Source organism: Pelodiscus sinensis, chromosome 3 (assembly GCF_052426305.1).
Source record: "Pelodiscus sinensis isolate ZL-2025 chromosome 3, ASM5242630v1, whole genome shotgun sequence".
NCBI lineage: Eukaryota > Metazoa > Chordata > Testudines > Trionychidae > Pelodiscus > Pelodiscus sinensis.
The window spans coordinates 3,404,227-3,417,495 of record NC_143054.1 but is presented as its reverse complement, the minus strand read 5'-3'; the positions used below and the strand labels follow the sequence as shown (position 1 = coordinate 3,417,495).

General features: G+C 47.9%; 1 protein-coding gene across 2 annotated transcripts in view; it reads left to right on the top strand.

Annotated features, from left to right (window-relative positions):
* The window catches only part of ESCO2 (establishment of sister chromatid cohesion N-acetyltransferase 2), a 31,878-nt gene extending 19,772 nt beyond the window's left edge, over nucleotides 1–12,106 (top strand). For both annotated transcript variants that reach the window (XM_075925951.2, XM_075925950.2), the window contains exons 7-11: nucleotides 3,058–3,189; nucleotides 3,488–3,577; nucleotides 7,325–7,468; nucleotides 8,379–8,560; nucleotides 11,670–12,106. In XM_075925951.2, the coding sequence (XP_075782066.2) occupies nucleotides 3,058–3,189; nucleotides 3,488–3,577; nucleotides 7,325–7,468; nucleotides 8,379–8,560; nucleotides 11,670–11,829 (708 nt within the window). In that variant the 3' untranslated portion in view covers nucleotides 11,830–12,106. The remainder of the gene's footprint in view (nucleotides 1–3,057; nucleotides 3,190–3,487; nucleotides 3,578–7,324; nucleotides 7,469–8,378; nucleotides 8,561–11,669) is intronic.
* Nucleotides 12,107–13,269: the final 1,163 nt, after the last annotated feature.

Sequence of the window (13,269 nt, the reverse complement as noted above, 5' to 3'; positions counted from 1 at the left end):
CTTCTGGAATACTGACTGGGGGTATGTCTACACTACAGCACTAATTCGAATTAGCTTAGTTCGAATTAACTAATTCGAACTAATTCGAATTAGCGCATCTAGACTTAAAAACTAGTTTGAATTAGTGTTTTGCTAATTCGAACTAGCATGTCCACACTGAGTGAACCCAGAACTGGGGTTAAGGATGGCCGGAAGCAGTGCCGGCAGGGCATCAGATAAGGACTTAGAGCGTGGAGCTGCTGTCTCAGGCTAGCCGAGGGCTGTGCTTAAAGGGACCCGACCCCCATCTCGGACAGACAGTTCTCAGGGGTTCCCTGCTTGCAAAGCAGTCCTGGCTTGGAGTGCCCGAGTGCCCACACTCGGCACATCACAGCACTCGGCCATTAGCCCGGCTGCACTTGCCGCAGGCTGCCATCCGGGGGGGGGGGGGTCAATCAAGGGGCTTCAGGAGAGCTTCCACCCCGAGGAGCCCGCAGAGCCAGCCCAGCCCTCCCCATCAGGGGCTCGTACCCCATTCCTCCCTGACCTCCTTCCACTTACCCCTCCCTAGCCCCCCTTCCTGATGTACAAAATAAAGGACAAGTGTGTTCAAAACCAGAAACTCTCTTTATTGAACAAAACTCGGGGAGACTGGGAAAAGGAGGGGGAGAGGGGAAGAGAGAGGATGGAAGAGGGGAGGGCAACTAAAATGATCAGGGGTTCGGAACAGGTCCCATATGAAAAGAGGCTAAAGAGACTGGGACTTCTCAGCTTAGAAAAGAGGAGACTGAGGGGGGATATGATAGATGTCTATAAAAGCATGAGTGGTGTGGAGAGGGTGCATAAAGAAAAGTTCTTCATTAGTTCCCATAATAGAAGGACTAAAGGACACCAAATGAAATGAATGGGTAGCAGGCTTCAAACTAATAACAGAAAGTTCTTCTTCACAAAGCAAATAGTCAACCTGTGGAACTCCTTGCTGCAGGAGGCTGTGAAGGCTAGAACTAGAACAGAGTTTAAAGAGAAGTTAGATAAAGTCATGGAGGTTGGGTCCATGGAGTGGTATTAGCTAGGGGGTAGAAATGGTGTCCCTGGCCTCTGTTTGTGGAAGGCTGGAGATGGATGGCACGAGACAAATGGCTTGGTCATTGTCTTCGGTCCATCCCCTCCAGGGTCCCTAGTGTTGGCCGCTGTCGACAGACAGGCTACTGGGCTAGATGGACCTTTGGTCTGACCCAGTACGGCCATTCTAAGCTCAGGGCTCAGGGTCGGGGGTCTCAGTGGACCACCTTGATTTTCATGCAAACCTGCTCCTGGGTGGCCAGGCTGGCAGCTATCCTGCCCTAGACAGCCACTTTCCTGTGCCTAGTGTGGAGGTTGTGGATGAGGTCCACGATGTCCGCACTAGACCAGGCGGGCGCCCGCCTCTTGCGGACCTGGGCAGGCTCCCGGGAGCCGCCAGCCTGGTCCCGGGAAGAGGCGGAGGGCTGGGTGGCAGTGGGTGGCTGGCTCGAGCCGTGCCAGGTGCAGGGTCTGCTGGCTGGGTGCTGGAAGGCTTGCACCTGGCACGGGCACCGTAGCCCGCCCGCCCGTGCCCCTTTAAGGGCTTCTGGGGCCGGGAGGGGGACAGAAGAGTTTCCCTGGTGGTGCCCAGAGTGGCCACCAGGGAAATCTGGGGAGGGCTAGCCTCCCACTAGTTCGAATTAAGGGGCTACACAGCCTTTAATTCGAACTAGTTAATTTGAACTAGGCGTTAGTCCTCGTAGAATGAGGTTTACCTAGTTCGAATTAAGTTTGAACTAGCGGATCGCTAGTGTAGCGCCTATCAAAGTTAATTTGAACTAACTTTGTAGTGTAGACATACCCAGAATGATTGGTGGTTGATTTTAGTGGGTCTTTACTAGAATCACTAAATCAACCAGCAGTGGATCAATTGCTGCAGTGTTGTGTGCTTGGTAGTGGAGACAATTCATAAGATGAGGGGGAACACCCAGGGAACCTTTTACAGTGGCGAAGGTAATAATAGAGGAGTCAAATGTAAACATGAGGGTAAATGTAAGCCATCCGTGCCCATGTCCTGGCCCAGCCCCTTCCGCCAAAGGCCCCGCCCCTTTCGTGGTGCCTGGGCCACTTCAGAAATTTGTGGAGTGGGCCCCCCCCTTCAAAAATTATTGCCCACCTCTGCTGTAAAGGGACTAGTTCCTACAAAGTAACCAAATCAGTCCAAAAAATGTGGTGCACTATAATGTGTAACAATATAAAGGAAGAGGCCAACTGCCTATGCTGGAGTCTTATCTCAGTGTAGCTTTGCTATTCTGGGTCTGAACGGGTGTCTGGTTACCCAGTGAGCATTACTCTTACCAGTTAATGGTTAACCATTGGCCAGGAGCCCGAGATTCCTCTTGGTTAACCTATCATTTAACTGGTTAACCAAGCAGGATTTTACACCCCTATTTGCCATATAGAGGAGCCTGAGTAGAGGGGGAACCAAGTGGAAGAGGTCTCTGAGGAACTTCACCAATGGGCTCCCTCCCATGTTGCTTTCCATTAAGAGATGCATTTTGATTACGTTTTTTTTATTCTTTATTATGTATGTTTTTAGAACATTCTTGGAATATAATTCCCCCATTGCCCATTTCACCTCCCACCCTCATTGGCTTCCCAATTCACTACTTAGTGAATCCTTCATAGAAAAGGAGGCGGTGTGTTCTGGAGGGATGGTCCTGGAATTGAGTAAATAATCCCTGCCCTGCCACTTGCTGTCTGTTTCCCTCAGTCTCTGTGTTTAGGTCTCGTTGTATACATACGAGAAGGGTGTGGGTGTGAGCGGAGGACTGACGAGGACTGACGAGCAGGTTTTCCTTAGGGGACGCTCGCAGACCTCTCCATGAATCAGCAGTATTAGTGGAAGATATCATCCACACCCAACTGATTAATTTGTTGTATACATAGTTTTTCTATCTTATGAAGGACACACTGTATGCCTTGACTAAAGTGTGTCCTACAATTGAGTCTTCTATAAATACACAATCTTGCCCTCTTAACTCTGACGCTTCTGACATTTATTTGTAATGGCAGGATGCTGGACAGAAACATTTTGGTGCAATCATATGCAAATCATGTGGCATGATCTATACAGCTGCCAGCCCAGAGGATGAAGCTCAACACATTCAGCATCACCAAAGGTTTCTTGAGGGAATTAGATATGCGGTAAGGCAATGACTGATGCTTTTTTGCCAAAGAACTCTTGAAATAGTACATACCGTCAGGTACAGAGTTACAGCTACACTATACAAAGGCTTTGTATCCAAGTAACATGATTAAATTACTTCTGTTCCAGCAATCACCTTTCGCTGACATACGTGAACTAATGGGTGATTTAATTTCCTGCCTGTAAGCTGCATGGGTTCACGTTACAACTGTGGAGTCTTGGTCTATTAAAGAGATCTTCACTGAATCCCTTTTTCTTCTTCCTTGCAGATAATTGTTTTTATTCTCTCTCTGATAGGGCTGGAAGAAAGAGCGTGTGGTTGCAGAGTTCTGGGATGGGAAAATCGTTTTGGTCCTTCCAGATGATCCAAAATATGCCATCAAAAAGGTCCAATGTTTCTTTCTAGCTTTTTCTGTACTGTGTCTAGCATGATGAGCCATAGTCCATAGATGTTACTACGGTATTAATTCTCATACACTTGAACCTCTTTAATCCAGCAACCTTGGGGAATAGGCTAGCTCAGGTTATGGAATTTTCCAGACTATAGGTGTTTGTCATAGTGAAGAGTAAAAGTCTATTAACTAGGGATGTTACGTTGTGATTTTTTTTTTCTTGTAAATGTGTAACCCCTGAAAATGTCAGTGGTTACAAGTTTACACTTGGGTGGGGGAAGGGGCAAGACATCTTTAAAAGTGAGCTCCCCATGAGCACTGGTTCCTGCCTCGGCATGCCCCCCTCTCATCACTACTGCACTGTGGGGGGCGGGGGGGGCAGGATGCAGTTTCATGGGAGCTGGTATGTGTGGGGAGTTGGAATGTAACCATGAAGGTCAACTGATGAGCTCAGGTACATTGGTTAATTGTTTAAATGTGTACACCTGTGGTCACCAACAGGTCGATCGCGAGGTGTCCTGTCCGCTCCCACCCCTGAGAAGCCCCACTACCTACCTCAAGTGAAAATGGAGGTAGTGTCGGCTTCCCGGGGATGGACAGAAGTCCCGCAGCTTAGCGCCACTTCCGGCAATTCCGGAAGTGCGCTAGCTGTTCTGCTGAGTGTACTGCGGGAGGGAGCATTGGCTCTCTGCAGTGCACAGGAGGGGTGAGCCAGCCCTGGGGGAGGCGCGTGCAGAGTTTCTCGGCGCGTGCCGGAGGGTTCGGTCCCGGGGCAGGCGTGTGTGGGGCTTCCCTGTGCTGGGGCGGGTCGGTCCTCTGGGCAGGCGCGTGTGGGGCTTCCCTGCGCCGGGGCGGGTCGGTCCTCTGGGCAGGCGCGCGTGGGGCTTCCCTGCGCCGGGGCGGGTCGGTCCCGGGGCAGGCGCGCGCGGGGCTTCCTTGTGCCGCGGGGGGCGGTCGGTCCTCTGGGCAGGCGCGCGTGGGGCTTCCCTGCGCCGGGGCGGGTCGGTCCTCTGGGCAGGCGCGCGCGGGGCTTCCTTGTGCCGCGGGGGGCGGTCGGTCCTCTGGGCAGGCGTGTGCGCAGAGGTTCCTTGCGCGCGGGGGGTGGGGGTCGGTCCTCTGGGCAGGCGTGCACGCAGAGGTTCATTGCGCGCGGGGGGGAGGGTCGGTCCTCTGGGCAGGCGTGCGCACAGGTTCATTGCACGCGGGGGGGGAGGGTCGGTCCTCTGGGCAGGCATGCACACAGAGGTTCCTTGTGTGTGTGGGGGGGTGTCGGCCCCGGGGCAGGCATGCGCGTGCAGGGCTTCCTTGCTTGGGAGGGGGGTCGGCCTGGGGGCAGGCATGCGCTGGTTTCCCTCTGGGGGAAGGGGGGAATCCTGGGAGGAGGCAGATGCAGGGGACACTCTGCCTCCACTGGCACCTCATTCCCCAGCCCCCTGTCCCCGCTCCCCTGTCTCCTGCTGTAGAATGCTGTCCTCTGCCCTTCCAGCACCCTGTTCCCTCTCCCGTCCCCAGACGCAGAACTCTGTCCCCACAAAAAGTATAATTCTAAATGCTTCATTTTAGATTTAAATAGCATGAATAAAAAACAGACCATTTATTTCATAACTATAAACACGTGACTTTAATTGTATATATCGCATAATTTAAAAATAAACTGTTTATCAGAGTGTGTAAGTAAGGGCTGGGGATAGCAAGTGATGGACAGGAGAAAAGAGAGCGCGGGGCTTCAAGGTAGGGGCAGGGCGGTAGATCGTCACCTGTTCTGAGATTTTAAAAAGTGATCTTGGGTGTAAAAAGGTTGGAGACCACTGGTGTACACTATCCTATCCCTACTATGACCAGAAAACCACTAATTGTACATTTCTCGTGTTTATAAATTAAATGTGTGCTAGACTGTATAGTAGGTGATATACACACACACACGTATGTGTACTTCTTTGTTTTGTTGCACTATAATTTAAATCTATTTTGTTTATCATTATTATTATTATTTATTATTTATTATAGCACTCCAGCCATCTGGGGTCTGAACTATGGGTGTTCCCAGATCAGACACTTGGCTTAGGAGGTTCAAGTGTAACAGAAATTACATAATTCCCACTTGTCAAGAGAAATCCATATTTCGTGACCAACCTCATGCTCAGTGATCGCTCTGCATTGAATCAATGTCTGGTTTCTACCGTACTTAAAGGAAGCATAAACTTGTGGCTGATGCACACAACCATGAGGCAGAAGATGTGGATTCTAGTCTCCATTTTGCTGCAGACTTTTTCTGACCTTGTTCCAGACAGGGTCGATACCTATCTTTGTTTAAACACTTCTTTGAGCATCTCCAAACTAAGTAGTCTAATGGCAGCCCTATTCATCTTCTAGTTTGTTTGCTCTCACAGATGAACCATTCCTCTGTGCTGAGGCCTTCTGATCTTATTCTTAGATTATCAGCATTACCCAATGTGCTCTTTACCAAGGAGCATGGCTTGTCATTTTCCTCACTTGCCATCTGTTTCAGTGGCTTGATGCCTCATTAAGGGCCAGGTTATGGGACCACTTGATCAGTGAGCAGTTAATTCATAAAAATAGTTGCACTGAAGTTAATGTGAGTGACTGCTCATCAGTGTAAGTAGTTCAGTCTGATCCTAATGTATTTGAGGTAAGAACAGACTTCAGGATACTGTTGTTTGTAGAGCATGACTCTTGCTACCTTTTGTGCCTTTTGAAGAAACACTTGGGAAGATCTAGTTTTCCCTGATCCAGACTGTATGTTTGTAAAATCCAGTCTGAAACACACATAGCTTTGACACTCAGTGGAAAAAGCTTAGCTAAATTCTCCACAGCAGTGCTTTATTGTTAGATTGCTTAAATCTGACGGATGTTAGGAAATAAAACCAGTGAGTTACATTTGTTGCTGTAGAAAAATAGCACTGTCCAGAAGTCCAGTGGCTCTGAGGGTATGTGTGAGCCCATTGGTAGAAGAGCCTAGAGAGATTTTGGGAGTGATTTAGGACTATGTTGGCTTATGGAATCCTTAAAACGGAAAGGCAAGTCCCCAGTCCTGGAATGTATCCAGTATAAAGCACCAGAGCTAGTTTTAATTGCTGACTTAGTTATTACTGTGCTTTGTTTAACAAAGAAACAATGGAAAACCTCTGCTGATTTGGAATCAGTCCACATAGTAGCTGGTGAGCCACAGCTGCTGCTAGGCTGACAAAACTCTGGTGATTCAAGTCACAGGCTAAGTTTTGGCAGCGCCCTTAAGGGGCCAATCTTCAGTCTTCGCCATATAAATGTTGCATCAATGTGCAATGATGCCCTCACTCATAGCTTCAGGTTAGGCTCCTATCTTCCACAAAGACAACTATCTGCATGCTAGGTAGATATTAAAGGGTGGGAGGAATTGTTTGGGGTCCATCTTTCTGCCTGCGCAGGAATGTCCATTAGTAGAAGTTCTCTCCTCAGATGTATCAAGCAATGAAGCTTCTGCCACTCTAGGAGACTATTCTATTTGCATGATCACTAGAGGACAAATCTACCAAACTAGTTGTGTGTTTGGCATGTGCTTCTAAGGCTTTTAATGAATTGCTAGCTGCTCCTGCAGTTGCATGGTGAACTTTCATTGTGGTGATCGCTGAGTTCCATTCAGGGGTACAAGCCCTTTGTTTGAAATCGATTACTTCTCTGAATTCAAGCTGTGTCTGTCCTACACTCTAATGTGTCTCTCTGCACCTCTTGTCCTAACATATAGGCAGAAGATGTGCGAGAACTTGTAGATAATGAACTGGGATTTAAACAAACTGCATTAAACTGCCCATCCAAGATTAAAACCTACTTTTTTGTATCCAATGAAAAGAAGATAATTGGTTGTTTAATTGCTGAACAAATCAAACAGGTATGTGTTCTAAATAGTATCTTAACCATGTCAGATGAAAGCAAATTGCATTCAGACTTAGAGTTGTTAGCATTGATCTAAGTTTATATGCCACAGCTACTCCTGGCCTTACAAAGAGGATGGGAAAACGGGACTGGACTGATTTGGTTTTAGAGCTCTATCCTCTCACCAACAACAAAATGCACATTACAAGAATTAACCACATTTTTAGAGATGGATGGAAAAAATCTTCTGCTCAGTATTTCTTCAACTAAATGTAGGTGTTGGGCCATGTTGGTATATGTAACCATCTACCTTTCTTTAAATGACCAACATAAGAGATAGCTGATTGCCTTTGGTGTCACTGTAGCAAATTCACTTGTGAGTTTTCTGTATTTACATAAGAACGGCCGTACTGGGTCAGACCAAAGGTCCATCTAGCCCAGTAGCCTGTCTGCCCACAGTGGTCAGCACCAGGTGCCCCAGAGAGGGTGGACCGAAGACAATGATCAAGCGATTTGTCTCCTGCCATCCCTCTCCAGCCTCTGACAAACAGAGGCCAAGGACACCATTTTATCCCCTGGCTAATAGCCTTTTATGGACCTAACCTCCAGGAAATTATCTAGCTTCTCTTTAAACTCTATTATAGTCCTAGCCTTCACAGCCTCCTCTGGCAAGGAGTTCCACAGGTTGACTACACGCTGTGTGAAGAAGAACTTTCTTTTATTCGTTTTAAACCTGCTACCCATTAATTTCATTTGGTGTCCTCTAGTTCTTCTATTATGGGAACTAATAACTTTTCTTTATCAGCCCTCTCCACACCACTCATGATTTTATAGACCTCTATCATATCCCCCCTCAGTCTCCTCTTTTCTAAACTGAAAATTTCTCTCAGGATAGACTAATTTGACTTGGTTTTTCTCCTTGATAGGCATTCCGGGTGCTGTCTGAGCCTAATGTTCCACAGTCCCCTAATCGAGACATCCTGCAGCACCATCGTGCTTGGCGTTGCTCCGCAAAGCCGGAAGCTGCCATTTGTGGGGTTAGTAGAATCTGGGTGTTCAGCCTGATGCGGCGAAGAGGCATTGCACGTCGTATGGTGGATGTAGTCAGGTAAGGAAAAGGGATGCCAGTCCCAAGATGAACTGCAGAGTAGGCCATTAATAGGGCTGCAACATAAGTATAGCAGGAGACTCTTGGAATTTCTGGGAAACAAGTTGTAGTGGTTGTACACATGATGGGAACAAGATAGCTGATTTTCGCGGGGAAGAAAGTGCTTGCAGCAAAAATATTAAGCAAAAATATGTGCTTAAAGGTGTAAGCTAATGTCATTCAGAGGTTCATGGCGCAATGCTGCGTGTACAGATTGAAGCATGCACTTGGGCACAGACTTGTCAGACCTAGTGCTTTTGTGATGAATGGTATAAAGACACTTCGCTGCCATACTGCTATGGCTCTTTGCTTTTTGACAGTGCTCATCTTTGGCTAGACAGTGCATGTGGTGACTTCAGTGGAAGCAGAGTTTAGTTGTCTGAGCACGTCTCAGAACATCACTACAGCAGTGGCTCTCAATTTTCCATAGACCACCAGCCAACCATCCATGATGACACAATGCAGTCACATACCTCTAAATAGTTTAAATACTAAATTATTCATATTAGGTTCCTGGAACATAAAAATATAAATAAGCAGCTATAACACAGGGGGCATAGATAACCAGTAAGAGGAAATATTACTCAAAATCATTAAGGTTTGGTAAACTACTTACAGAAAACGTTTCAGCATTGCCTGTCCATGCTAGATTGGGGAACCTTTTTGGGGGTCAGGGACCACTGACTGACAGATCATTCTGGGGTCATAAAAGTGCAGAGCAAACCCTAACCCCTCTGATGTGGCCCCTGACTGAGACCCCCTCAGTGTGCTTGGGCTCTAGCCCCACTGGGATGGGAGGGGAGGTGAGGGATGGGGGGGGGGGGGGGGGCTTCACACAGGCCAGATTAACTCCTTGTAGGGTTCCAGGTCTCTTAGATTTTGTGGCCCCTCTGGGGTGGGGTTAAAAATGAGGGGACTCCGTGTCCAGTAGGGCAGCAGTATAGGGATGAGAGTAGAGGGGCTGGTTGAGGTGGGTTGCATGAGGGCGATGGGGGGTGCTTACCTGGCTGGATTCTGGCCAATGGAGCAGCAGGGAAACCTCCAGATGAGTAGTTTCCTGTGGTGCTGTTCTCTCAGCTGGGGGGAGGGGGAGTGGCACCGTGTTGCTCCTTCCACAAGCTGGATGTGGCCTGTGAGGTCCCCTTCCCCGAGTGGGAAGCTGGCAGTCCAGCCATAGGAGGGTGGGGCCGGGGCTGGAGTGCCAGTGTGGGCGCCCCGCTGCAGGGGAGGGGGCCAAGCCCGCGGTGATCCATAGCCAATACTTTGAGAACCACTGCCCTGTGTATTTAAACCAATAGGAAGCAACCCAAACTGTGCAGTGGGGATGGGCTCATAGTGCCTGCTCACCTCCGTTCCAGAGCCACACAGCAGCACTCACCAGTTGAATAGTTGATTTCAATTAGTTGATAAGGGCACCTCTGCCTTTGAATTGTAGCAAGAGCCCTGCTGGCTCCTGCTACAGTTCAAAGGTAGAAGCACCGCAGGGAGCATGGAGCCAGCAGGAGATTCAAGCAGTCCCCCGCTGACCTCCTGCTTTTGAAATGTAGGAGACACCACCCCCTGGGCCTCTTGCTTATGAAATGTAGTGCCTGGAGAGCAGGGGCTTGAGTTCCCTGTTGGCTCCATGTTCCCTGCACATGCGGCTTGCCTTTGAAATGTACAAGAGCCCCTCTCTGGTACATTTTAAAAGCAGGGAGCACACAGCCAGCGGGGGGCTGCTTGAGTCCCTCTGCTTCTGCTTGCCCTTTTCCCACCAGTTCCCTGCTGCCTCTCTGAAAGGCAGCAAGGAGGTGGGGGAAGTGACTAGTTGCATCATTAGTCAACGATCGATAAGCACATGCTTATCAGATAGTCGACTGGTCACTGATATCTCTGCTGAGGCAGCGTGGTGGTGGTGGGGGGCTTTTTGGGAGGCCAGCTGAGGTTGTGGGGTGGGCAGCCACTCCCCTGGCAGCGGCCTGCTTTGGCAAGGGACTGAGACCTGCCAGATGGTGTGGGGCTCAGGGCTGCTCCAGAAGCTGGAGCCTGGCACGGCCATGTGGTAGGGGGATGAGGCCTGCTTGCGGGGCTGGCTGGGACCTTGCGGTGGGTGGCTAGGGGGCTGCTCTAGGGGACCAGCTCTAGCCTTCCCCCAGGGCCCCATAGAAGCTGCCTAGCTGCTCCCTGGGCAGGCCCATAGCTGGAGTCAGGCTGTGGGGTGGCTGCTCCTGGGGCTGGGGGCCCCTGCATCTCTTCTCTCTTCCTCCCCCCAGCCCTCTGTTGCACCTCCCCACATGTCACTGCCCCAGCACCTCATTCCCTGCAAACCCTGGGACTAGTGCTTCCTGGGAGTGTACACCCGAATAAGCGCCCATGACCTCCTTGTTGGTGCACAAGACAACTCACTCCACTCACGGATGGAAGATCTTAGAGAGAACACTGAGCTTTCTTTGCTTGTAAAATACCCTCTTTTAACAGTTGCCATCCGCCCAACACACTGAAATTTGTAAGACTTGAGAATAAACAAACAAACAGTCTGCTATTGCAGTCGGTATTCAACATGTCTATCGTAATGCACCTTCTGAAAACCTATTCCTGGGAAATAGTTTGCATGAAATCAGTGGATTTTCTCTTTGAGAACTGTTACTATTTAGGATGCACACTTCTGGTCACTGACCTGCAGATGCCTCTGAGCACTTGCTCTCCAGCATCAGTGTAACAAACAGATGACTATGGGGAACCGTACTTACCAGATCCTCATTGTGACTGGGATATTGGTAATCTGAAACCAACCTCCTAAATAAAATTGATCTAATACTGTACTTGCTGCATTTTCCTGTTTCAAATTGTGTAATCACTCCCACGTTGTTGCTATTTATGCTAATATTTCATGGAGTGAATTCACTACTGAAAAAGGCTTTCCCCGTTTGGAAAATAAGAGCATGGAAATGCTGTTAAAGTATAGAACAGTTCAGGGAACAACACAGGCATTTATGCTACAGCAAAAAGAGCTAGCTCGCTCATGCTCTCTCATATAATAGACAGAACCAAACTTTTGCTCTGCATTGAAAACTGTACTGATCTTTTTCAGAAACACATTCATGTATGGCTGCTACCTAAGCACTGATGAAATCGCCTTCTCTGATCCAACACCGGATGGCAAGCTGTTTGCAACAAAATACTGCCAAACCTCTAGCTTCCTTGTTTACAACTTTATTAAAGACCAATTCCAAACAATCCGGTCAGTTTAACTGGATGTTTAGTTTTCTAAATGTAATGTGCATGTTTAATTGTGGTACTCAGCCGTGTTCCATTTCAGTTTCCTATTGAGTGCAAACTCTTGCTGTTTGATCAAGTTAAAAGGCAGAGGTTAAGAATATAGTCACTTTCTGTACATAATTGTTCTGTATTCTAATGTTTGTACATTGTGAAACAAGTTTCTGATTCTAAATGTTTATTCTGAAAGCTAAAGTTTTTATTTTAATTTGTAAATTAAAGCTAATATAAAGATTTCTCTGAATTACATTAGACTTGGATGAATGTTTGGTTACTTCATATCACAGGATGTGAGGAAAATCTATCCAATATTGAAAAGTATATTTGCTTTGGACCAGCTTGGAGGCACCAGTATTATTCTGTCTGCTGCTGAGGGGGATACCATTGGCCTAGAAGTTGCATGTGGGGACAGTCAAGTGTCTGGGTGAGGACTTTGCATCTCTGGTGCCTTTCCAGATTGGGAGTTGCAGTGAACAGAAGACAGGGCAAATCATACCTGCTGGTTGATGCTACTGACCAGCTAGCTAAAACTTACCTGAGACAGCAGTGGATGTAAAGCAATTGTTGTTGTGGCCTGGACACACTAATCCTTATGCACAACAGTTAATGGAACTAATATGAATACAGGGTATATTTTTAGTTAGGTTAGTCTATGCATGCTCAGGCAGAACCTCCACACGATGCTCAGGAAATAAAGTTAAGATGAAGTCTAAATCTTGCTGTACATAGACACATAGTATTCATGCACAAGTTGTGTATAGTTCAGTTAACATGTCAAATTTCAGATTTTTAAGTAAAAGCGGTTGGTTTGATACTTGAATATGGTATTCAGAAGAGGATTTTAAAAATTGAATCCCTTCAGTCTACTTTAAGACTCCAGCAGCTTTATCTACTCAATTAGGAGTCACTCTAGCTTTGCAGAGGTGTGTCAGGTTTCTACTGACACATCAAGAAGTACCAGTGCTAACTTCTCCCAGGCCTGACCTCTGCAGTAGAGAACTGATCCATGTAAAAAAGTGAGGGGAAACTCCTGTACTAGCTCCATTTACTGTAATCTCAAATTTCATTCATATGCTATTGTCCATGAAACGAGTGGTCCAGTCTAGGGCTACAAGTGACTACTCAAGTAGTTGACTAGCCAGTAAGGTTAGGCTTATGGGGTAGTTGAGTCACTCCTTGACTACCCACATATCTTCCTCCCCTTCCCTCACCTGCTTAAAAGCCAGTTTCTCCAGCACTGTCTCCACAATGTGTGGTGGAGGGGCTCATGCTGGGTCCCCCACTGTGGCTCTTACTACATGTAAAAGGCTGCAGTGGTCTGGGACTGCTGGGTCCTGGACCTGCCCATGTTGCAGTTTAAATGTAGGAGCTGGGCTGCTTTCATGCCTGGCTGCAGAGCCACAGCTTATCAGCTG